The 25,072-nt window shown below is 37.1% G+C and overlaps 1 protein-coding gene across 1 annotated transcript; it reads left to right on the plus strand.

Annotated features, from left to right (window-relative positions):
• Positions 1-2,791: 2,791 nt before the first annotated feature.
• On the plus strand, positions 2,792-24,228 carry LOC128360691 (transmembrane protein 255B). The gene is made up of 9 exons (XM_053321180.1): positions 2,792-2,855; positions 4,354-4,487; positions 5,139-5,201; positions 11,423-11,512; positions 16,023-16,103; positions 16,423-16,508; positions 16,685-16,844; positions 21,571-21,672; positions 24,079-24,228. Exons 1-9 carry the CDS (start codon positions 2,792-2,794, stop codon positions 24,226-24,228), a joined length of 930 nt encoding a protein of 309 aa, XP_053177155.1.
• The last annotated feature ends 844 nt before the right edge of the window (positions 24,229-25,072 follow it).

Here is a 25,072-nt window from a genome sequence, read left to right on the forward strand (position 1 = left end):
AAAGTATCAGTGCCCTGCTTATGATAAGGAAACAATTAAGAACAAAATAATATGGAGGTTAAGGAATTGCTTCGTATACAATTCTGATGAAAGCAAATTGTTTATTTAACTAGGAATGATTTTTAATGGCACAGGTGTTCAGTAATGCCATCTTACACCTACAAATATTATGGATAAATTGTGGGTTTCAATGCCAGCTCATTAATTACTAAAACCTAGTTTGACAGTGTAATTTTATCCAGCATTATTGATTTACAAAAGTAAATCTGTAAATCAATTATGCTTTGTAGTACCGCCTTATTCTAACATTTAAGTCAGAAGTATACAGTCTTTCACACTCTTTCAGTAACATCTGTTTTTCTTGAGAATTCCTTTAAAAAAACTTGATAGCTGGAAAAAAGTGCAGGGGCCAACTGAGATATGAGTATGCTGTCAAGTCATCATTGATGTAGTGTGTTTGGATGCTCCACCAGGTGTAAGCATTGAATGAGGTCACGCGTTTGGTCGTGTGTGTGTGTGTGTGTATGTTCATTTGTTAATATGTGTATTGATCTACAGCTGATCTCACATACTACTGGACCCATCAGCTCAATATTCTTTGTGCACATTTATGACGGTTCACTCAAGGACCTCTTATGATTGTGTGATTTACCAGTTTTATAAAAAAATTGTTTCATAAAAAACATTTCTCATGAGCGTATCGTGAAGCTTAGACTTATGTCATCCATACCATTTTATGATATGCAATACGACATAGCAAAAGGCAGATGTGACCTGTTGTTTAAAATTTGACCTTTATCTCCAAACATAAGGTCTAGATTTGTTTCAATCAATCAATATGCCAGCACAGATAGTGTCCCAGCAGGCCGACTTCCTACTCCACCTATGACTTCAAGGATGCTTTCAAAAATGCACGTGGGTGCACTGGGAGATGAAAAATAGGGTGAAGGGTTCTGAGGGTAATTTTCTTTTAAGGAAGACATGTTTTAAAGTTGCAGACAATTTAAACAAGGATGCTTTTTGTGGGAACCATTTGCAAACCAACAGAAACCAAATTAAAAAATATATATTTAATAGTTTCATTTAATAGTCAGAAAACTGCAGAACATGAGATTAAGTGTTGAATTTAAATAATTAATTCACCATCTCCAGTAATATTTTAAATCCCTAAATTTAGAGGGGAATCTGGTCTTGGCCTGTTGCTCCAACTAAAGGGCCGTGTCTGTAACTCACATTTTATTCTGGCTGTTAAATCCCTGGATAGAGTGTGAGGTGTGGGCAGCAGTTTCGATGTTTGGAACTGGGCTAAGTAGAGCTGACCACCCTTATCTTAATGTGTCTGTCTGCTCCATAAAACTGATTTATCACACAATAGATTTCCCTTGCTCCAAATATGTAGAGTTTCTTAACTATGTCCAGCTGGCTGTTGGGATTTGATTGATTATTAGGACGACTGGGTGGTCACAGAGGAAAGGATATACTCTTGACTAACTTGTTACTAATATGTATGAATTAGAGTTATTGCTCTCCCAAAAGCAAAATAATCATGAATGTTTTATGAAACATTTAAATAACTAAAACAGCCCATAAAAACTGGAATTTCCTCTTGCTATTGGTCTGGATATAGATGTCATTTTACATAAAACTTTATTATCCACAGTATGTTTCTGCATCTGTTTGCTGGAGGCAGTGTCCAAGACATGATGACTGCAGGTTTAGTTCAAATAATTTGAGTGAGGTAAAAGTAACACGCCTAAAGACGAATGCCAAAACTTGCAACAGAATTTCACCATTTACTATGAATATAAATGTAGTCAACATATGTGCAGTCTTTACAGTACCATATAGGTTTCATGGTGATTGTAGTGTTGAATAGCTTCACATAATGTTTCTGTTTCATTGTGTAAGTACTTAGTCCATCATGCCAAACTCTTGCCTCAACCCACATGGTGTATCACACAGACACAGTTATATGTTAAAAATAGATAAAAAAAATAAAAATCATCTCATAGTGAGACATACAAAACTAAGAGGAGAAATAACAGAAATGATGATTATTAACAGCTAAAGTGGACATTTGACAAAGCATGTCAGTGCTATGTGCCAATATAATTTTGATTTGATAGGGAATATGTACCAAAAAGCAAATACACTTTGCTCCTGCTTACTAAATGTGAAGGTATCTTGAAGAAAATCCGTGAAAATCTAGTTTTAGGACATTAAAATTGATAGCTAAAGAAAACTGTAAACATTTCATAGAATGTGGAAGGAATGGGGGTCAAAAGAGGCCCATCAGCATTTTGTGTCTCCCTAGAGAAGTTGAATCTGCCCATGCATTGAAATAAACTCCCATTGATGAAGATCTGCTTGAGAAGATGTTCATGGCATGCACATGTTCTCCTCCTCATTCTACTACAGAGGCACATAAAGTAATATGGTGTTGGTTGATTTATTGAAGCCCCATTCTTTTATTATTTGGCTCTTGCTATTGGTTTGGCTTCCAGTGATTGTCAGAAGTAGCTTATGTAGAGACAGCAGTTGCATACGCACATTTCCGACTGCCTTTGAATGCAGCAAAGGCCAGAGCAGATGCATTCTGCACACACAGTTGGACAGGAGTAGGCTCGCTCTCCTCTCTCTCTCTCTCTCTCACACACACACACACACACATACACACACACAGACACACAAACACACACACACACACGCAGCAGACTCTAACTGCTCAGAGTTCAGCAAGCCTTCAGGTAGGAGAAGAGGGACTTGTATATTTCAGATAAAAGGATATATCATGACTGCGAGGATTCAGGCAAAGGCAGGCCGGGACAAACCAGTGCCAAAGAGCCTTGCAACAGGTAATTTACATATATATTTCTTATTCATTTTATTTTGAAAGTGATTGTATAGTTAAACAGTTTTAATAGTACAGTTTTAGACAATTTTTGCTTCATGTTTATCATCCTAAATATGTTAAAAGTTATAATAACAAACAATCAATGAGACAGGTGAATTGCATTTTATTGCGCAATACATACAAGCAGGTGTGCTTCATGATATGAGTCTGTACTTTTACTGTAGTCAGTTGCAAGTTCAGTGATGCTGTTTTTCTGTCACTAATGCTGGCATTTTTGTGTGTCTGCTTTTTAGTAAATGCCTCAGGGTGATGACTTATTTGACAAAAACACATTTAGCCAGGGTGGTCTTACAGCTTAATTATCATGGCCATGACTGAAGCTTATGGCCAAGAGGAAATGCTGATGTAATGTAATTCAGCTAATTGTTTGGGGTTTTCCCCCATTATAAAAACTCAATAAACAGAGGACTGTTTGTTGGGGAATCAGGTTTGGGTTTATCCTTCAATATAGAGAGTCTGTGATGTTCAGTAATGAGTTGATAGGTGATCTATGTTCTTGTATAACTTACTGATTTGAGGTTGGGAGTTGTCTACTTCCTAAAATTAAACATAGTGGAGAGAAATTCAAAACAATGCACTCAGTGGTCATCAGACTTTAGTGTGACATTAATTGAGTTTGCACGCTCACTATATTCCTGGGTTTTTCTTCAGTTCTTCTGTCCAAAGATTTTAATGTCTGCTGGATTTATAACCATGTAATTTGCTGACATAGTTGAGTAAATACAAGAAAATGAAGGAGAAGAAAAAGAAAGTGCAGTTTTAGGAGACATTGTTTTGGTCATGCTCAGATATGTCTAAAATTAGATAAATATGTTTTAATGTGTGCCAACAGTTGCCTCCCTGAATGGCATGTAAGAATACAAGAAGTTGTATCTAATTACAGACAAAGTAGTGTCAGCTGTGGTATATGCCTATAATGAATGTGGTATGTTTGTTTATTTGTCAGTGGGATAATCCCTGATGTTTTATTTTTCTTATTAATAGGAAACCTGCTTGTTAGGGTAATTTACCTGGAGGATTTAAAAAATGTCAGATAATTGTGAAAAATGTCATTTAGTACTATTTTTATTTATCATATAATAGTTTATTATCATAGAAGACTAAAGAAAACAGAAAATATGTATTTGAGAAGCTGGAATAAGCTCTATTGGGGAAGAATAAGTATAATCAAACTTAGCTCTAGTTTCAATATACTGAATCATGAACATTAATGGCATTTTAGCTAAACAAAATGGAGACATGGAGATTGAATCTTTGTTTTAAAATTAAATTGAATCCAATTAAAATAAATCAAATTAAGTTTGTTGACCTTGAAATTTGATAAAAAAAATATACAGATAAACTGCCATGAGGCTGTTTATACATTTATATGTTTCCGTCTGAATGCTCTTTGCCATGTAACATGACTTTGGGTTTTCTTCTTCCTCTGTGTTTGGCAGAGATGAAGGTCAGGAGAGCTGTGTGGCTGGAACTGGGCATGCTCAGTCTGTCCCTGCTACTGGTGGTGCTGGGAGTCTACATAACGACCCGCACAGAGAGCCTGACTGTCTCTGGCTACATGTCTGGAGTCATTGTAAGCTGATATTTATTGATCCTTTAATAAATCATGATTTATTCAGTGAGATACAGCTAGATGACATACTGATATCAATATTTTTTTAAAAACAGGAAAATTTGGGTTTTTTTGTAACTACCAGGAAATCGTCTGGAACATATCAAAATATCCTCTTGCATGTGATGGCCATTAAGAAGTTAAGGCTGCAATCCTTTAGTCTCGCAGCAGCAGCCAACAGTTTTGATTCACTCATTGTGGTCTTGCATTAGGCTTTTACTTCAAACTGACACAGATTTAAATAGTCTGAGAAACTGATGAATGGCAGTTCTATGTGCTTCAGTCAGATACTAATGTGAACACATCCAACAGTGATTGGTGCTTGGCTGGCATTAAAATTGTCTTCAGTTTTTTTCTGAAAATATATGATCTTAAGATTTCTCCTCAACTGTATACACCATAATCAGTTTCACTGACAAGATTCAGGCCACGCAGTTGCTGAATTATGATTTATTTATATCTTAAAATACCTTTGGAAACAGTATGTCCTCAAAATTGGACCAAAAAAGAATGGAAGAAAAATAAATCATAACAAAGTGTCACGTTTCATCATATGCCATTTCTTTATTTTGCACAACACTTACTGTGTTCATTATATCATGTTCTCTGCAGCTGACCCTTGGATCGTTCCTGGGTCTTCTGGGACTCCGCCTGGAAGAAAACCGCAAACAGCTGGTATATTCTTCTGCTTTACTTGTATCTCTTCATCTGACACTTACTTTTCCCTGTGCAGTGTGCACACCCAGCCCCAACCTGCCAAAAGGAAACTTGATGTTAGTGTGGCATCTAGCAGTGCTGCTGTGCAACAGAGTAGTAGTAGTAGATATTTTGTGGCCCTCCCACATTGACATTTGGAATTTTTTGTATTTTGTATCTTTTGTATCAATTAAGAGGCTACTATTACCCTTTCTATCCATTTTCAACTCTCAAATCTCATGTGCAGCTGTTATAGGACCCTGCTGTCATGTTACTTCTAAATTGTATGTATTGGTTTTGGAGACCACATTATTAATCCTGGTTAGTTGGTTAGTCTAGTTACAGCAACTGTATCAGTACATGTCAAAAGGCATAGCAGGACTATCAAGCATACTGATAACTGGTCTTTTTCAAAACCGAAGATATAAAAGTTCAAGTGTAAGCATAAAACTACGTGTTTGTCTACTGTATAAACTGCAATCATTAGCATATCCACCTGAGTAGCTCACTGGCTACCTACAAACAAGTGACAAATAAAAGAAAAACCTACATAAAATGACTTAGTAAGGTGTTGGGCCACAAAGTGTCAACAGAACAGCTTCAATGCTCCTTGGAGTTGATTCTACAGTCTCTGAAGATGGAAGGATGAACATCATTCTTCCAAAAGATATTTGGTGTTTTGATAATGGTGGTGGAGCGCTGTCTAACATGTTGGTCCAAAATCTCCAATAGGTGTTCATTTGGGTTGCGATCTGATGACAGTTAAGGCCATAGCATATGATTCACATCATTTTCATACTCATCAAACCATTCAGTGACCTCTTGTGCCCTATATATGAGTGTATTGTCATCCTGGAGAAGACTTCTCCTATCATAGTGTAGGTGATCACTCAGAACAATTTTGTATTTATTTGCAGTGACCCTTCCCTCAAAGGGGACAAGTGGACCCCAACCATACCAGCAAAATATCAAATTTCTCCTAAACAGTACTGACCAAAATCAGTTACTGTGGTGAGATTCAGGCCATTCAGTTGTTTTATTATATATCTCAGTCCCTCCAGGTAATTGTGATTTTTTTGCAATAATTAATGCAAATTCAGGAAATCTCCTCAATATTTGCAAGAGCTTGCAATTTTGCTAAATTACCGCTAAATGTACTTGTAATGTCTGTGTTTTACTTTTCTGTGGAACTTTTTTCAGTGCCAGTAGTTGCTACTGTGCCAATACAACTTTCTCCAATAGAAGTGTTTCAGTGCCAAAGTTTTCTTTTTATGTTCGGATTGTGTTTTCGATGCCAATGTCACTGTTCTGGCCCCATAAAACAGCTAGTGTTACCCGAGATGGTGTTATGTTTGCCAAACATTTTGGCTTGTCACTTTCTCCTGTAGCATTAAAACTGAAAACATAGCGATTGAAAATAGAAAACACATTTGCTGCTGTGTAAAAATTCCCAAAAATTCCCAAGAGCAAGAGGCAGCCGCTCACTTTACCCAAAACACTCATTGCATCCTGTTATACAGACTTTTCCTTCCAGCTTCAGCTTCAGTCTTAAGTACGATATAACATGTTTAGTTATTGTTTGTATGTACGACCCCTTTTGGAGCCCTGTTGTAAACAGACCTCTCCTTTTTTGATCTGCTCTTGATTAATGAATGTACAGTTTCTCAAATACAACACACTGGCAGCTATCACACAAATGAGCTAATTGATGACAATCTGTCTGATATTCATCATCATTTTATGTAACTAGCCTAACTACATGTTCTGTGTTTTGAACTATGTTAGTCGCATATGGGCTAGATAAACATGAATATCGATCTGCCAGTTTATAGTGTTGTCCATCATTAATTGTGACACCTATGAGATGGATTGCTATAGAATTGTGTACAGATATTCATTATCTCCAGAGAATGGAGCATTTTCAAACCTGCATTGTTTTGCCTGGTTGTATTGGACTCCAGTTTGTTTTCACCTTGGTAGGATTCATTTGGGCAACAAACTGAACACAGCAATCACACAATCTGCACTCAGACCACCATACAGTAGGTCAGAGATCATTTCAGGATGTGGTCTCTGTCCAGTCCCAATTTGTGGTGACACTGTGATCTAACCTACTGTAGATCTGAGCCGACAACAGTATGCTCTGCATTCTGACATGCAGAAGAGTGAAATCAATTGTTAGCAGCTTGCTGGAGGTTGAATTGAGGTGTTGCCTGGACCAGCCAAACAAAGAACTTTACCTTCTTGATATTTGAGCAAATATGACCTTCTTCTGGACTTTTATCCTTGCTACTGCTCCAGATAGCCTACACCTCAAGGCTTGAATTTATGAAAAGGAACCAAACCAACTCATTCACTGATTGGGACCAGAGCAAACACACTCTTCAAGTTTAAACATGTTTTGATCTGAATCTCCCACTTTTCCTTTTGCAACACCATAATGACGACACTTGTGTTTCAGATAAAAAAATATCTTGACAACTAATAGATTAATTTCCTTTAAATTTACAAATGATTCAAGGTCCCTAGAGGATACCTCTGACAACGTTGGTGACTCTCCAGCACCTTGAAATATCTTGAAAACTATTGGATGGGTTGCTGTGAAATTTGGTACACAATTTCAGGGTCCCTAGAGACTAAATTGTAATAACTTTGATCTCCTGATTTTCCATCTTGCAACATCTGGTTTTGTCCAATACTTAAGTTTATGACCAAATACCTGCAAAACACATGACAATCCCATTAGCCACAGCTGTACTTTGTGTTCAGTGCCAATGACCAAATGTTTTCATTCTAAAACAACAGGATGAACGTGGTAAACATTATTCTAAGCATGCTACACACACATGCTATCATTATTATTCTGAGAATGTTTGCATGTTGATGTGAACATTTACCTTTACAGAGCCAAACATGGCTGTAAACTTTTAATCTTGATTAGATGTCTATCCTGTTCTGTGCATGAAGCGTAAATCATCACAGTTGAAATAAGGGGAAAGACAGACCTAGATGCTAATCTGTACTTCAGGCCTTCAATTCACTAAAATACAGCTCTAGATTAGGCAACCAGTCCCAGTGTTGACTCAATATATTATTTTTCTCACTGGTGACATTTTACTGAGCAAAAACAAGTACATTAGATAGGTAACAAAAGTATAAATGAGATAATTTGATTTGTCTAAGAAAAGAAAGATGTGGGTAATTGCTGACGTAGTTGGACTGACCTGCTGTAATCATGTTATTCCAAAATGTCTCAATAAACGTTCCAAATTAATGAATTACCTCTTCATCCACGTCATGTCTGAGCCATTTATTTATAGTGATGATCTGTGGTATGTGTTTCACCCTTTCATGTGTCCACATGTGTAGCTGTGTAGTCACTCATTCTTGCTCTGTTGACGGTATGAATTATGAACAGCTACTACCCAGATTGACAGATTTTGTTTGGCTATTTGAGGTTGATTCCTTATGATTTGAGTCACCTACTGAGCTTGGCACTGCCACCATAAAACCAAATGCACATTTAAATGTTCTAAATGCACATTTAAAACAGAATAAATACACAAACGGATAACATAGAACAAGAAAACAAACAAGGACACGGTTGAAAAAAGTTCAACATTCACTTGAAACATTCATGAGCACAGTAGTTTGTAATCAGTTTTAAATTGACCTTGTTATAAACTGGCTCACAGTCCGCAACAAAAACAGGAATCACACATGAATAAAGCTTCTAAAATAGCATTGATTATCATCTTAAAATATAATAATGTTAGTCACTGAAGGCAGTAATGAATGCAACGTGTGGATGAGTGAAATGTGTGATGTGTGCAAACAAAATAAACCCTAACACATCTGACTTGTGGAGGCCTGGAAGGAAGAGAAGAGAGAGTTTGAATAGCAAATAAGCCAGTTAAATAGGCTAATGCCTAAACTACCCAGGTGCAGGTAGTTTCTTGATGTCCTCTCTAGTCTCGCCCACTGGCTACTGAGCCATAAAAGCTTAAGCAAAAGGGAGAGAGGGATGTCACAACCTATAGGTCCAAATGTGTGAATGTGTGCTGTACAGTGTTTGGAGCACAAAAGCTAAAAGTGATGTGTGGTGGCATGTTGCCATTAAGATTTTGTAAATGAATAACAACCAATTCCTGTCACGTGTTATTGTTAGAGATGTCCGTCCAACCTTTTTGTGCAAGATGCAATGATGACTGGAATAACTGTCAGTAATGAGTCTTAGTGCAGCGTTAGTAACGGAATAATAGTTTAAGAGACTGTCAGAAGACAGTCTATAGATAACATCACCATAATCCAAGAGAGACAAGAAGACAGCCTCAATAATCAACTTCAATCAAGAGTAGAGGAAATGTAACTCTTTTTCTACGGCGATATCCAGTTTTTTTGTCGTAGCCTGACCAGTGTGTCAATGTGAAATTTAAATGTAACATGTTAATGCATTGGTGTAAGTGTAATATGTCTTCTTTATATCAGGTCAAACCGGCTGCTAGTCAAAGCTGGGGTATGATTGAAACCAGATTTGCTGTCCAAACATGGCAAGTTGTGAGAGTTTATTTTATCTTAAGTGGAATTGTCCTGGCTGCTCACCACATCCACGGCTTCCAACAGAGACACATTTGGGTATATCATACGCACACTGCATACAATGGAAGAAAAATTGACACAGGGAAATATTTCATAATTTAACACATACAAAAACACTTTTATGTACTTTGAATACTTCAAGCACTTGACAAACAAAAAAAAATAAATAAATAAAAATAAAAAAACAGTCAAGGAGCCATGTGCCAGAATGAACTAAACAGAAATCTAAAACAGACAGCAGTAGATTTTTTAGTGCAAACTGAAGGCACAGTCAAAGCACCAGACTTGATCTGAGCATAGTAGTCATGCTCATAACTTCATCTTTACCTGACACAATATCAAAAGATGCTGTCAAAACAATCCCATTTTATGTCTAAAATGTCAAAAACAACTATCACTATATCCGCGAGGGATGTGAGGGCATTTGCGGTGGAGTTTTTGGATAGAGCTGGTCGTGCTTGGCCATTTCACTGGACAGATAAGTTTCCCTGATAACAACTTGACAGACATGAAACAGAGTCACTGCAGAATCTTTCAAGTCAGTGCCATTTTTCAAGATGTTGTGAACTGAGATTGTGATTAGTGAAGAGCAGGAATGGGGCAAAGATACTCTGTCTGTTCTCAGTGCTGCACAGTGAGTGGATACAGCTTACACTGTGCTAACACAATTATCTTGCTTTGTTCGCTGTCAAGTAGGCAGAAATAATATTAATATTTTGAACAGTCACTGTTCAAACAAAGAGGACTATCACATTTCTTATATCAAACCTTCAGAGAAATGCTTTGGAGATCTAACCCACAGCTGCCACGTGTCTCACTTTTCCTTCTGCCCTGGTTGACCTGCAGTTTGCTGCAGTGGATACAGTTAATCTGCTGTAACAATTAAAAATTAAACACATTTATATACGCTGTCAGCACACAATGTGTAACAAATGCTAAGAGACTGTTTAATGGGAAACAGTGTCGGCCACTGTTTAAACAAAGTCTTTGTTCACATCCTGTAGTTTTCACAGGGGAGCAATAAGACAGCATTCACAGATATGAACTACTTAAAACTTTGTTTTCTTACAAATAACTTTCTTTTTTTAGCAGACATAGTTTAAATGACCTCATGCAGAAACCAAATAGCTTCACATGTATCAGAAAATAAGTAAAATTATGGTTTCAAAACAGTCTCTGTTGTGCTCACATAAGGGATTGATATGGAATACCTTTGTGTGTGTTTTGGGGGGTACAAATCTTTGTGTATATTTTTATGTGTATATGTTATTTACTTATTTACACCTTTTTAACTAACTCAGGTCAATTTTACTGCACTTTTTCATTTATTTAAGCACTGCGAGATGTTAATGTTTTTATGTTGTTATATTTAATTTTATATTTTTATTATTATTACTTGGTGCTTGGTGTATTCTTATGGATATCATTAGAATGACAATTAAATAAACTTGCACAAAAAAATCAGGCAATTCCCCTTACTGATATACAAATGTAAAATTTTCACTGTGTCATAATCTGCGTTCTTGCATTTGATTTGTGATCAAAACCATTTCTAAGATTTAATATGGAAATTCCATCATTTGTGCTTTATCCCTCTCCAGCTGACTGCTGCCATAGTTTTTCTCAGCTTCGGGATCATCTCCTCTTTTTTGTGCCTGGTGATCGATGGTTTCTGTATTGTCTTAAACCTGGTGAGTTACCTGCCCTCGCATGTATTGTAACAATAGATTGTATCAGATAATGAAACAAAGCAGTAATAAGAGACTGTGAAACAATAATAAACCACTGCGCTGGCTAAATGGGATCCACCTGGACAGCGTCTCGGCCCGTAGTGTGTGCCAATATTATTCTGTTGGCAATATTGACACCTGACTCAATTTTTCCCACCAATTATAGCTCAGCTTTATAGCATTCATCAGCTTTGTTGTTTGTTTGTTTGTTTTTGGGTTTTGTTTTGGGGTTTTTTTACCAATAAATTACCACTTGTGAAAGCACAAGTGAGAAAAAACTGACTTGCAGTTTGATTTTGAAGATGTTTTGTCCACGAGGCTCGATGAGGCAAGGCAAGGCAAGGCAGTTTATTTATATAGCGCATTTCATACACAATGGCAACTCAATATGCTTTACATAAAACAACATTTAACAGTAAGAATTGGAAACAAAAAACATAAAAACATGCAATTTTAGAAATAAAAATAAAACCCAATAATAGTAAAAACATGGAAACATTAAAACACACAATCAACACCCCCCCCCCCCCCCCCCCCCACACACACACACTAATAATAAAAACATAAAATAAAAACAAATTATATAAAAATAGAAAGAGAGAGAAATAAAATACTAGAATAGAGCATTAAATATAAGGTTGCAGCATAAAATAATGATTTGCTTTAAAATCATTAAAAGGACAGAGAGTGCAAATGAAAGATTAAAATATAAAGTGCTTTAAAAAAGCTCAATCATAAGCACAGGAGAAGAGAAGTGTTTTTAACCTGGATTGACCATGTTTAGTTTGAACTCTGGGCTCAACTATCTGACCTGAGTCAGTAGATCTCAGAGCTCTGGGCTCAACTATCTGACCTGAGTCAGTAGATCTCAGAGCTCTACTGGGTTTATATTCTACTAACATGTCATTTATGTATTCTGGACCTAAACCATTCAGTGATTTGTAGACCAGTAGCAGAACTTTAAAATCTATTCTATAGCTGACTGGGAGCCAGTGTAAAGACTTTAGAACTGGAGTAATGTGCTCTGATCTCTTTGTTCTGGTTAAAACTCGAGCTGCAGCGTTCTGAATGAGCTGCAGCTGTTTAATGCCTTTTTGTGGGAGTCCAGTCAGAAGACCGTTACATTTGTCGAGTCTACTTGAGATGAAAGCATGAATCAACTTCTCTTGGTCTGTTTGATACATAAAACCCTTCACTCTGGATATGTTCTTAAGCTGATAGAAGGCTGTTTTGGTGATTGATTTGATGTGACTGCTGAAGGTCAGATCTGAGTCTATCAGCACACCAAGGTTTCGTACTTGGTCCCTAGTTTTTAGAGAGAGTGACTCGAGATGTTTACTGACAGCAATCCTCTTCTCTTTATTGCCAAAAACAATGACCTCAGTTTTGTCCTGATTTAATTGAAGGAAATTTTGGTTCATCCAATTTGTTACTTGCTCTAAACAGTGACACAATGACTGCATTGGACTGTAGTCATCTGGGGACAGTGCCAGGTATATCTGTGTATCATCTGCATAACTGTGATAGCCTACATTAGAGTTCTGCTGAATTTGACCCGAAGGCAGCATATATAGACTGAACAGAAGGGGTCCAAGAACTGACTCCACATGTCATAGCCACTGACACCTTGCCTGAGTCAGTGTTCAACCTTATGTCATTTAACACTGTAATAAGAGCTGTTTCTGTACTGTGGTTAGGTCGGAAGCCTGATTGAAATTTGTCAAAAAGGCTACCGGAGTTCAAGAAATTGCTGAGTTGATTAAAAACCACTTTCTCAACGATCTTGGCTATAAAAGGAAGATTTGAGATAGGTCTGTAGTTGGTTAACATGGAAGCACCCAGCGTTCTCTTTTTTAAGAGTGGCTTAATGGCAGCTACTTTTAGGGGTTTAGGAAATGTGCCTGATTGAAGCGAGCTATTTATTACTTGTCGCAAATCTGTTTGGACATTGTGTCAAGACAGCATGTTGATGGTTTTAGATGCTGCACTGTTTCCTCTATGGTTTTTTGTACCTTTCCTAACAGACACAGAGGTTAACTGAACATTTGGAATGATCTGTAAGTCAAAGTTCACACAGAAATGATGAGAAAGAGCCAAGTCCTTAACATCAACAGAAGAAATGTCAACACCTTTAGAGAGAACCAGATCCAGAGTGTGGCCTCAAGTGTGTGTGGGCCCTTTCACATGTTGCAAGAGGCCAAAAGCGTCAAGTAAAGCAGAGAGTTCTTTGGCATTACTGTCCATGTAATTGTCTACATGAATGTTAAAATCCCCTGTTATGATAAAAAAGTTGAAGTCAGTGCAGATAACTGATAGCAGTTCAAGCAAAACTCATCAATGAATTTTCCTGAGTATTTTGGGGGTCTATAAATGATTAAAAGAATAACTTTTGGACCACCTTTTAATAAAAAACAGAGATATTCAAAAGAGCTAAAATCATAGGTAATTTCCTTGCACTGAAATACAGATTTAAAGATGGCAGCAACTCCACCGCCTTTCTTACCCATTCGACACTTGTTTATAAAACTGAAATTTGTTGATGCTGTCTCATTGAGAATAGCACCACAGCTACATTGAATCAGCCATGTTTCACTAAGAAGTAAAAAATCTAGATCATAGGTCATAATGACGTCATTAACTAGCAGTGATTTGTTGGCTAGTGATCTGATATTGAGTAGAGCTAACCTTGTGGAGATAGATAGATAGATAGATAGAAAAAAGTTAGCAGCAGACACTGTTACACTTCTTGCTAATTAGCTGTACAGTATGGTTAGCCTGCTCCTGTCCCTTATTGACCATTTACTTTTTTTGACTTCGAGTCGCTGAATTTTCTTCTCCAGTACTGCTATCAACTGGAGAGGTTTGTGGTAGTCATCCGTGGAAAAGGGAGGTGCTGCTAATTAGCTTAGCTTAGCTGAGTTCCTCAATCTCAGTCACTATAATGCAGGCTTGTGCTGCTGATAGGCCACACTCACGACGTGAAGAGTTTAAATAATAGATAGCCTTCAGATACTTTCATAAATTAAGCTCCCAGTGATATAGAAGTATCCAGGACCTGCTTTCTATAAATTTTGTATCAAAAGGACAGGATGGCCATGGAAAAAAATAAAATAAAGCAGAGAGCAAAGAGCAAGGCGCCTGCACTCAAGCAAAGCAGGAAGGGCAAAAGTATTAAAGGAGGTCGAGTTGCTCTTGGCCTAACACACACAGATATGATAACCTGGATGACTGAGAATCTTCAGAGACAGTTACTGAGTGTGATTAATGTTACAGTAATAGAGAGCAGGCAGACTCCATAAAAGACCATTTAACTGGTTTAAAAACCAAAGAAATCATAGACATTTATTGAAACTTTTAAAACCAATATCTTACAGTGCATAAATTACAAATCCGGCTTTTTTCAAATTATTCCAGGATGTGATAGCTGCTGATTTTAGATACTGTTTGACACCATAATGTTCTTAAAGGTTTACATTACACGCAGTGTAACTTAGAAAAATGACAAAAGGGACTTAATGCTTTGATTGATTATAACTATAAACAGCGCTTTCCCTCTGAAAATTGGATGATGTCATGTTTTATTACAGCACTGCTGTGCTTTCAGAAGAGTTACGAGATTAGACTTCCTTTTCAAAGTGTTTCAGTATGTTGAACATAGCTTCTTGAGTCTATTTACTGCGTAATATATTATAATGTTCAGAAGTACATCAATTGTCCTGTCTTAAACATAATTTAATTTCTTAATTTAAGGGGTCATATTATACCCTTTTTGACAAGATTACACAGTTCTCTATGTTCTTAATAAAATTACTCTAGTCAAAATATCACCAGGATGAAGCAGCCTGAACAGCCCGTTTGAATGTAAATAAATTTGGATTTTGCTGCGATTAAATTGCAATAAAGTGGCATGTGGTGGCAATAAAGGCATCAAAAGCATACTGAATTAACTATGTCAATTTGTAAAAAGCCTCAGTTCATCCCTTGTGAGGTCTGTCTGCAAGATGACGAGAAAACAACAAGCAAACAGCAAGTTTATATTCATGGTATTTGTCGGAAATGTATAATATTAAAATGACCCCTTTAATGTAGCGTGTTACATTTTAGAATTTAGAATGAATTTGCTGTTGTCAAACCACACACTTAGAGTCCACCATGGAAGAAAGTCCACAACTTTATCATTTAATCCCTGACAAAGTGGGACATGTTGTATTTCATATATACATCAAAACCAAACAGGAGAAATCATTTCCAGGAAAGTGGTTTTAATTCAGAAGAGCCATAAACAATATTCGATCAAAGGGTGTTTTGAAAAAGCTTGTGTTGTAATCAGATTGTACACACGGCCATCTGGATTATCTTGTTTAATAAATGTCAGTTCAGTTTATTTTTCCTTACTTTCTTCTCACAGAAATTACATCTGTGTTGTTTTGAAATGGAGTCTGTTTCTGACATTTCTTTATATCATTTCCAGGACATGCGTCCACTGAAAGCAGGAAGATGCCAGTATTACAGCAGTGGCAGCAGTTACATTTATGAAAATTTCTACACCTCTGTGAGTATCGCTGTGTTAATATGTGAATGATGTTTTATACTTTACTACTACAGACAACTGAAGATCATCTTGACACAAATGCTGAAAAAGGATCACAACCTAAGTCCAGTCCAGGGGGAGTAGAAATTTATCAAATGCAACATCATTTTCACTCTAAAGTAACTGTGACATCTTTCTTGGATGTACATTTCCTCTTCAGCTTCAGGTTTATTATATTACACTATGAGGACAGGCGTTAGTCTCAATATGTCATCTGAATTGAGACTGATTTCTCCTCATAGACTTATTCTAATGCAGTTCAACTCGTCTCCTCTTGCAGGTGTCATGTTGGAATCCAAAGGAGTCTTGCAGCATGACGGTACGAAGTGGCACCTGCTACTGCTGTGACCTGTATGACTGCGCCAAGTGAGACCATACACCATCATATATACATTATTACCACTGCCATATCACTGTTTTTTTAAGAATAAGTACAAATTATGACACCAGCTGAGCACACCATCTCAGAGGTTCACAGGCTTTTATTATTTCTGCCTGTCATTTTTTGTACAGTAAATCAAAGCTGTTGTTTTGTTCTGCAGTGGAGGTTATCTCAGCAACTACTACGAGTTTGTTGGAGTGAGCAGCTGTGAGGAAGTTTTCACTCTGTACATTTTGATCTGGACCCTCACTGGACTGAACCTCGTGGCCTTTTTCACAGGCATACTGACCACAGCAGTGCTGGGCAGCATCAAGGACTTGGTGAGACACACACACACACACACACACACGCATTTCTATAGTACGTTTTGTGTGTAGACGTGGTTGCCGGATTTTATTTTACATTACAATTGAAAACGAGTAAGTATATTATTGTATCCATACATAAAGACATAAACCTGCCACAGAGACCTACCACAAAAGGCTAAAGGGGATTTTATCTGGATATTATGCAACTTTAGATGGCACTTTTAAAGCAGCTTTTTTTGCTACCACGAAGCAGAATCACTCCAAAACAAGCAGTCTGTGTTTTCCTTAATTAAGACCATCAAGAATGGAAGTCTGCTCACACACTGACTGTTTTTTAGTTTTACTTTTTAAGTTGACTGCATTGATACACAAGCACCATAGTTTCTTACACTGTGGCATAAAATCAGGATGAACCTGAAATAATGTGGGCAGGGATTTTGGCAGAAGCAGGAACATTTTCATGCCGCACGTTGAAGTTGATCCAAGTATTTATCCTCACTCACTGCCTGCTACACAGCAGCCTTCATATTCTGGTGCTTGCTGTTTACAGCTTTACAAAGAAGAAAAGACAACAATCAATACTTTCTGAATGAGAAATCCACCCCATGCACTCTCTAAAGTATGGATGCTGGTTGCTCTCAACAACAACAATGCAAAGGAGGCAGGAAGCATATCATGAATGTGAAGCAACTGTTTTTATTAAAGGAAATCACTTTTACTGCCATCACTACATACGGATCAAATTTAACCAAAAGCGTTATGGTAGGCCATATCCAGCCAGATGCACCACAGGCAACAGCCAAACAACGCCTGCCCAGGAGGTAAACAAAATGATCCATCCTGACATGAAGTCATTCTCACTCATTGTTTTTCATGCACAAGATGTCCATTTCTAAATTAATAAGAAAACGTTGGAGAGGTGTGGGGTTGTGGCTTACAGAGAACAGGAAACTTTGACCATGTGCCGTTCACAATGTTCTACAACACAAGCCCAATGTGGGACTCATTGTGTAGAGATTTTGTCTGGCACACGGCACGATGTAAATCCAGTCTCCAGAGTCAGTGACAATCTTCCCACAGTGATCAGCTGATGAAAATTACACTGAAGACAAGTTGGTTCCGAGGAGGCCTGGAGTCTATTATGAAGATTTTAGAGATGATTACACAGCAACCTTCATCATGTGCAGCTTTTAAAGTTGTAACTTGATACCTGGGTTAGTACTTTTAAAATAAAGTTTATAGGATATCCACTAACAGAAATCTAACTTTATTCATCTACTAAAAGTAAGATCAACCCAAATCTGGCTTTATATCTTAGCATGGTCAGCTATTAAGTAGGCTTATAAAATGTTCCAGGCTGTTTCATTGTGTATTTAACAAGTGTAAGGTAAGAGCTTTAATCACTTTCACAGAAATGTTGCATTTTAAAACACCAAATGGCAGGTATTTTTCAAATCTGTGGTTTCAGCATTCTTTGGTTGTGTGCTGGCATGTTATCTACTTTACTAAATACTCCGAACAGTTTATACTCAGGACTGTCAGGTGTAAAGAGTATAAAATGGCTACAATTGCCTGCAGAGTGTTTAGGTTTGGTGTAATAACTCCTGGTGGGAACACAGTCTGTTCCTAATCTATAACAAGCATGTTTCATTATAGTTACATCTGACTTGGTAAATCTGGTGCTGCTTCAATAGCATACCAACAAACAAACATCTGAACAGTTGATCTCAGGATCACATCATGCATTTGAGGGAACAAAATTTGTCTACCTTATTTAGTAGGATGGTTGACAGTCACTGCCAAATCAGAAACATTACACATAATCATTCAAGTCCACATCTGTCTAAATGCTCTTGCATTGCAACAACATTCTGCCTGCATCACAATCTCTCCCTATCTCTCTGTTTGGCTTTAAATCTCACTTTTTCCACAATTATGTCTCACTTCTCTTCAGATCAGAATCGACTCATAAAAACTACATTCTTTGTGCAGCAAGACAAACAAAAACAGTAAGAATGCAGTAGAAGTCCAAAATGAATTAACACACAACTGTTGTTTTATTGTATTAGTCCAAGAAGTCCAGAACCATCTCTAGATACTGAACCTCACTTCATCAGGGAGGAGATATAGAGTTGATGGCACTTTTCCCACCAGCCTTTCCCTGAAGCTGAGAAAAAACATTTTCTATAATTAGTTACATTTGTGAACTTGTTGAAATGTTTTACATGTTCATCATATTACAGCAGTTATTATGGGTACAAAAACTAGTGTCAATACATTTTTTGGTCAACATGTACTGTGTTTATGTCAAGAGACAACAGTTTTGGGGGGAAACTGCTCTCAGAAAGATTTGTGGTAATATATACCAGCTGTGTCCAAATTTAAGATATACATACTTGGGCTGTGTACCAAGATAAGGATTCTGGTTGCTATTCCTTCCAACTTAAATCTATAAGTGGTTTGGACATCTAAATGTCTTAAATGTGAATATTTGCTGCATTCTTTATTGGTAGATTAGAAATATTTGTGTTTTGGACTGAAAACAAGAATTTTGAAGACTTCAGCTCAAATGTTTGTAGACCAAAAGATTTATTGATTTACAAAAAAAAAAAAACTAGTTCCAACTGTCGTCAACTGCTTGGTTTGTCTTTCCAGCTTCGTCAACAGCAAATTGATATCAATCTGAATTGACTAAGCTCAGTATAACCTGACCATAATTATCATAGTGCAGTTGTCTGGCTGGCACCGGACCAAAACACAAACCTAAATCTAAGTGGTGTTGTATGTCAGAAGCAGTTTCACAATAAAATCTGCATTGGAAACTGCCTCATTAAAAACAACAAAGATTCTGTGTGTTTATGGTCTTTTGAGAGCTCAGAGGGTCCTCTGCTGCCAGAGATCGAGCTGATCTGCACTGAGTGACCCCAAACACTGCAAACAGACCACACAGCCTCTGTCCTGTCGTTGTCCTTCACCAAATGCTGCCGAAGCTACTATCTCTCTATTATACCATGCAAGAAGTATTCCTGTAAATAATTTAGGGAGTAGATCTCCTGAACTGTCATAGTTTTCTTTACATCAGCAGTTGGAAACTATTCAGGTTTTTCTCCTCATGTTCAGGAATTTATTATGATTAAATACGTAAATCATTAATCAGTCAACTCCTACATCCCACGCCTTGTCTCATGTGTGTGTGGTGTGCAAATAAAAATAAAATAAACTTCAATGTATGAGAGGAGATGTTATCACACCTCAGTGTGAAATTAATCTGCTATCAGAGTCTCTGAAGTGGTGACTTATTGTCTTGAATTGTCGGTCCCATACTTGCTTCATACCATTGAGAAGATTGATTATGTTATGATATTTACATGTATTGTTCTGCAGATGTTTAACAGGTTTTTGTTCTATTTGGCTGCAGCAGATTACATATAAATGCAGTGAAACTAACAGTTTGTAAAAATCTTTAGATTTGGGTTTAACCTCACGTGTCCTGCAGACAGACCACCCAAATGGAGACCAAAACAATACTGATGCACAAACTCATCAAAGATTATTTTGCAGGGAAGAATTGCATGTTGCATTACCAAAATGACCAGAAAAGACTACTAGTCCCTAACTTTGTGCAGAGTGACCACACAGCAGCTTGAAAATCATTTTTGCACCACAACCTAATTTGTAGTCAAGATGGCGAGAAATGTAATGTTGTCAGGTGTCTGTATGTTTTGTCCCAACCAACAGTCCACAACCCAAACAGACAGTATCACAGAATCCAGATATTTGGATATCTCAATCAGGAGAGACAAGTGAATGAGAAAGAATGACATTTATTATAAATACAATGAAATAGACAAAGTCTTTGGCACTTGAACTCCTTGAGGACATCATCCCAGAATAGCCACAAGATAGATCCATGAAGTCCAGACACTGGTGGTGGTGATTGCTGATGAATGGGATGAGAATGATGGCAGATGAAAAGATGGGACTGTTGATCCTGCAGATACTGGGCGGAGATGGGGAGGTGGTTGGGCGCACATAACAGTTGAATGTCAGACTAGAGCAGAGAGAGAGATTTAAAAAGACTGCAGCTAGATGATACGCTAACAATGAGTATGGCATTGTGCTATTGGGTAATTTGAGTGATAGATGACAAATGAAACTCAAATTACGCCCCTTGAACATTGACAACCAGGAAATAAGTGAGCATGGGTGAGAGAGAGTAAAAACTGGAAGGAGTTAGCACCACTATGCCTGTTATGAAAAGAGTCTTCCTGACTGAACTTTCACTAAGCTTCTTTGGGATATTTTTCTTTAATAAACTGGCTGTTGAGGGATGTTGATTGACACTTTTAACCAGACACTACCCACATTTTACACTGCTGGTATCACTACTTCCTTCATTATGCTCTTTTTTTGGTATGACTGATTTAAGATTTGATTTTCCTATTTCCTCTTGTTGCTGACCTTTCCTCCAACTCTGTAAAATCATTTGCTGTAATTTGTCAGTTCCTTTAGGAATGTGTCTGACTGAACTGATTTTGCAGATCATCTTAATCTTGTGCTTTATTTATGTTTGTGCATTCAGCTGTATTTGTAAGAATCTTAACAGGTCGTTACATGGTTTTTCACATAAACGTATAGCTCATAAAGGGCTATAAATCAAACTATGTGTCTCAGTGGGTTACGCTTTCTCTGCACACATGATAATATTTGTGTGTGTGTTTTTCTTTATTTATCTCAGAGGAGTAGCAGCCAAGTGACCAAGACCTCTGAGAATGCATCTTCCCCTACAGCTCCTCTGTTGATGGATGCCAACACACACAGAGCACACCAGCTCCACACAGTCAGTGTGCACTGCAACACACACACACACTGAACAAAATTATTATTTATGTTACAGTGTATTCTTTATGTCTCTACTGATCACTCTTTCTATCTTCGTCTGTGTTTGTGGGACTAACTCAGTCATGCACAACAACACAAACTTCAACCCTACATCCACCCCACATCATAACATACATCATAACATCTCAGTCAATTGAAAACTATTAATATCCAGGGAATACCCCCCTGTTTCTTGGTAGAGTGTAACTCAGAACAGGGTTTGAAAGAGTTCCAAAAGTGGGATTATTTGAGTAAAAACACAAAAAGCAACAAGTTGCAACAATCAGCATTAATAAGCAAGTCTTGTTAAATGCATAATAAAGGGAAAACAAGACTACGTGGGACATGTGTTAATTGAAGAAACAAACAACAATGGTCATGTGAAATGTTTCTTAACTTGTTTTTTCTAATAATAATAACAATAATAATGATAATAATAACAATAATAATAATAATAATAATAATAATAATAATAATGCATTTATTTAAAGCCCAGGCTCAGGAGCCAGAGTCAAGTTTGGTAGGCAAAAAATGATGGTTGTTAAAAATAGGTGATGATATGGAGAGTGAAGTCCATTTTTTTTTTTTTCTAATTTGGTCCTGTATTTTCAGTGTGGAAATGATGGGAAGGCATTGAACCTAGATGCCTAGAAAAATATATGAAGTCTCATAGATTGTACTCCACCTCCCAGAGAAAGGTTAAGCCACTCCATCTCTGCAAATCACCCTTCAGTTTAGTTAGAAGTGTAAAATGATGTTCCTGCAATGAACAAACAGACCTAGTGATATTAACCCTTAGGCCTGTAAAGCTGTGATAGATGAAACACTATGTGGGACTGACATATGTTATGAGCGAATTTCACTTTTCTGTCTATTTTGTTTATAACCTGAAAAGTTTCCTTATGCAGAATGCTAGGTATCAGGTCAAATATATATAGAACCAGATCATCAGCATAGAGGAAAACCTTATGCTCAGTATCCCATTCCTGATTCAGATTCAGATTCAGATTTGGGTTACCTAAGGGTACAATAAATACCCAATACAAAGCACAAAGGTGTATGTATGAACATAGTGGTTAACAGGTTTAACTCTGTTCCCCCTTAGTAAGGAGGGGAAAGTCCCTCACTTTTTCTGGACTCCAGAAAAAATGTCTATCGACTGGGAAATAATTTCACAAAACTCAGCATCTGCTAACAAAAAAGAGTGTAATTTCCAGATGAGAATTTAAAAAAATAGGAAAGACGTGGTTAAACACAGGCAGCTGGTTGTGATGTGAACATGACCTATGGTTAACCACTAACCACTTCTCATTGAAGATCACATGACTGTTTTCATCACTCTTCCCATTATCATGCTTTAAAGAGGGACCTTTTCTCTTTGAGCCTGATTTGTATCATTCCAGGAACTAATTAATCCAAATTCCAATGCAAACCACATCCTGTTTGTCCACAATTTACCTAGAAACAAAAGCCAACATTGATAATTTGAACTCTGGATTTTTTGCCCACTCGTGGTGCTGTATAATGATGTTTGACGAGCAGGTTCTGGTTTTGTTTACCAGCTGATTGATGAGTACATGGGATGACATGACAAACACTCCTGTATGATGTGCCTCACTTGCTTTCACACATATCAAAAGATTATTCTGTGGTAATATGCCAGAAATCAGTGAGCCAATAAAAATGGAGAGACAAGGAAACAAAGGAGGTTTCAGAACATTAAAATGAGGACACATGCAATGTCCTTTTTTGGTGCAAAACCTTTAATTATGAAAGAAGTCAGCATTTCCCCATAAACAGAAGTTATGTAAAACAACTGCTGTGGTCTCCAAACCTGACCACCCACATTTGATCAACTAATTTGGTTGTAGTAATTCAGTCTCAAACTGTTTAATAAACCCACATGTTTAGTATCAGGAATGCTGTATTACCATGAGAGCAGTAAACCAGTTTTATAATAATCCTCAACAAAGCTGTTTACTGGAATTCATATCAACAGAACTTAATCAAAGGTAGACTGTTAAAGTCCAGTCTTGAACTTGAGACCAGCAAAAACATTGAAATGTTTTGAAAGCTTTGGAAAAAGCTTGCATGTGGCTGTTTTTTGTTTTGTCAAACTAATCAATGGACAATTTCACCAATAATACCAGATAGATAAGGCTATTCACCTTTTTTCTCCTTAGTTTCGTCATTGGAAAGGCAGAAGAAACTCATTTTTAACTTTGCTTTTTAAAAAGGTACAAAGGACATAAAGATTGAAATTATTGGTCAATCCCTGTTTAGATTTGTTGTAAGTCAGCTTTATTTCCCCCCACATTAAACTTGTTCTTCTTCTCCCATTTCTTCCTGTCCTGTCCTGCTCCAGGAATCTTCTATGTATTTCCCCCCAGCAGAAGGGACAGCCGCCTCACACAGTTATCCCTCACTGTCAACTCTTCGTACAGAGTCCAACCCTCCTCCCTTCGCCCCACTGTCCGGCATGCCGCCCTACAAAATCCACAGCATCTCTGCCTGAGCTCCACCAGCACCCCCCCCGACTTGCAGCGTTTCACCAGAAACTGACCAAAGAGGACAGACAAAGGGACCAACAAATGCTTTATTATTAAAGTTCAGTGGAAAGGAAGGGATGAAGGTATTATTAAAAGCAAAGATATGCTGGTTTGAATATTATAGAGCAATATAATGATTTTGTTTCCCAAGTTTTTCCTTTTTCCAATTTCATTTGTATGCAAATATTATAATTAACTGTATTTTGTTTAAAAGATAGAGGTCTGGAGTTGTAAAATGTTTGTAAATGAAATCTTTTGTAATATAAATGTGGTACATAAGATGACTGCATGTGTATGAGAGGGTGTATAGGCTGTCAGTCAAACTGTCACAAACGTCAGTAAATCCATAAACACACAAACACAAAACATCTGAACCTCGTCCTGATACAGTTTTAAAAAGCCAAACATTTGCATAAAATCTGATAAATGCACAAAATTGCTTGTTTCATGCAATAAATTTAAATTGAGTTCATGGTTTGTCATGTTTATTAAAGTTTGATTTAGTTTGTCCTGTGAGACTACTCTTACATGTTGCATACGTACATGCAATGTTTTCTTTTACAAACTATGGTCCTAAAGGAGATATTTTGCATCACTTCATGTTAAAATGTTCATTACGTAAAATGTTAAACTGCATTTCTTAAGTGTTTTTTACCCTTAGTGTCATAGATAAAAGTATTAGTCTTTTACCTGATGTTTCTGTCATCAGACAATGAACTGACTGTTCTGCCACCCAACTGAAATGACGACAGTGTAACTTGAATCTGATTTTTGTCACATACATAAACATTTTTATATACAATAAGAGAT

This window comes from Scomber japonicus, chromosome 6 (genome assembly GCF_027409825.1).
Source record: "Scomber japonicus isolate fScoJap1 chromosome 6, fScoJap1.pri, whole genome shotgun sequence".
Taxonomy (NCBI): Eukaryota; Metazoa; Chordata; class Actinopteri; order Scombriformes; family Scombridae; genus Scomber; species Scomber japonicus.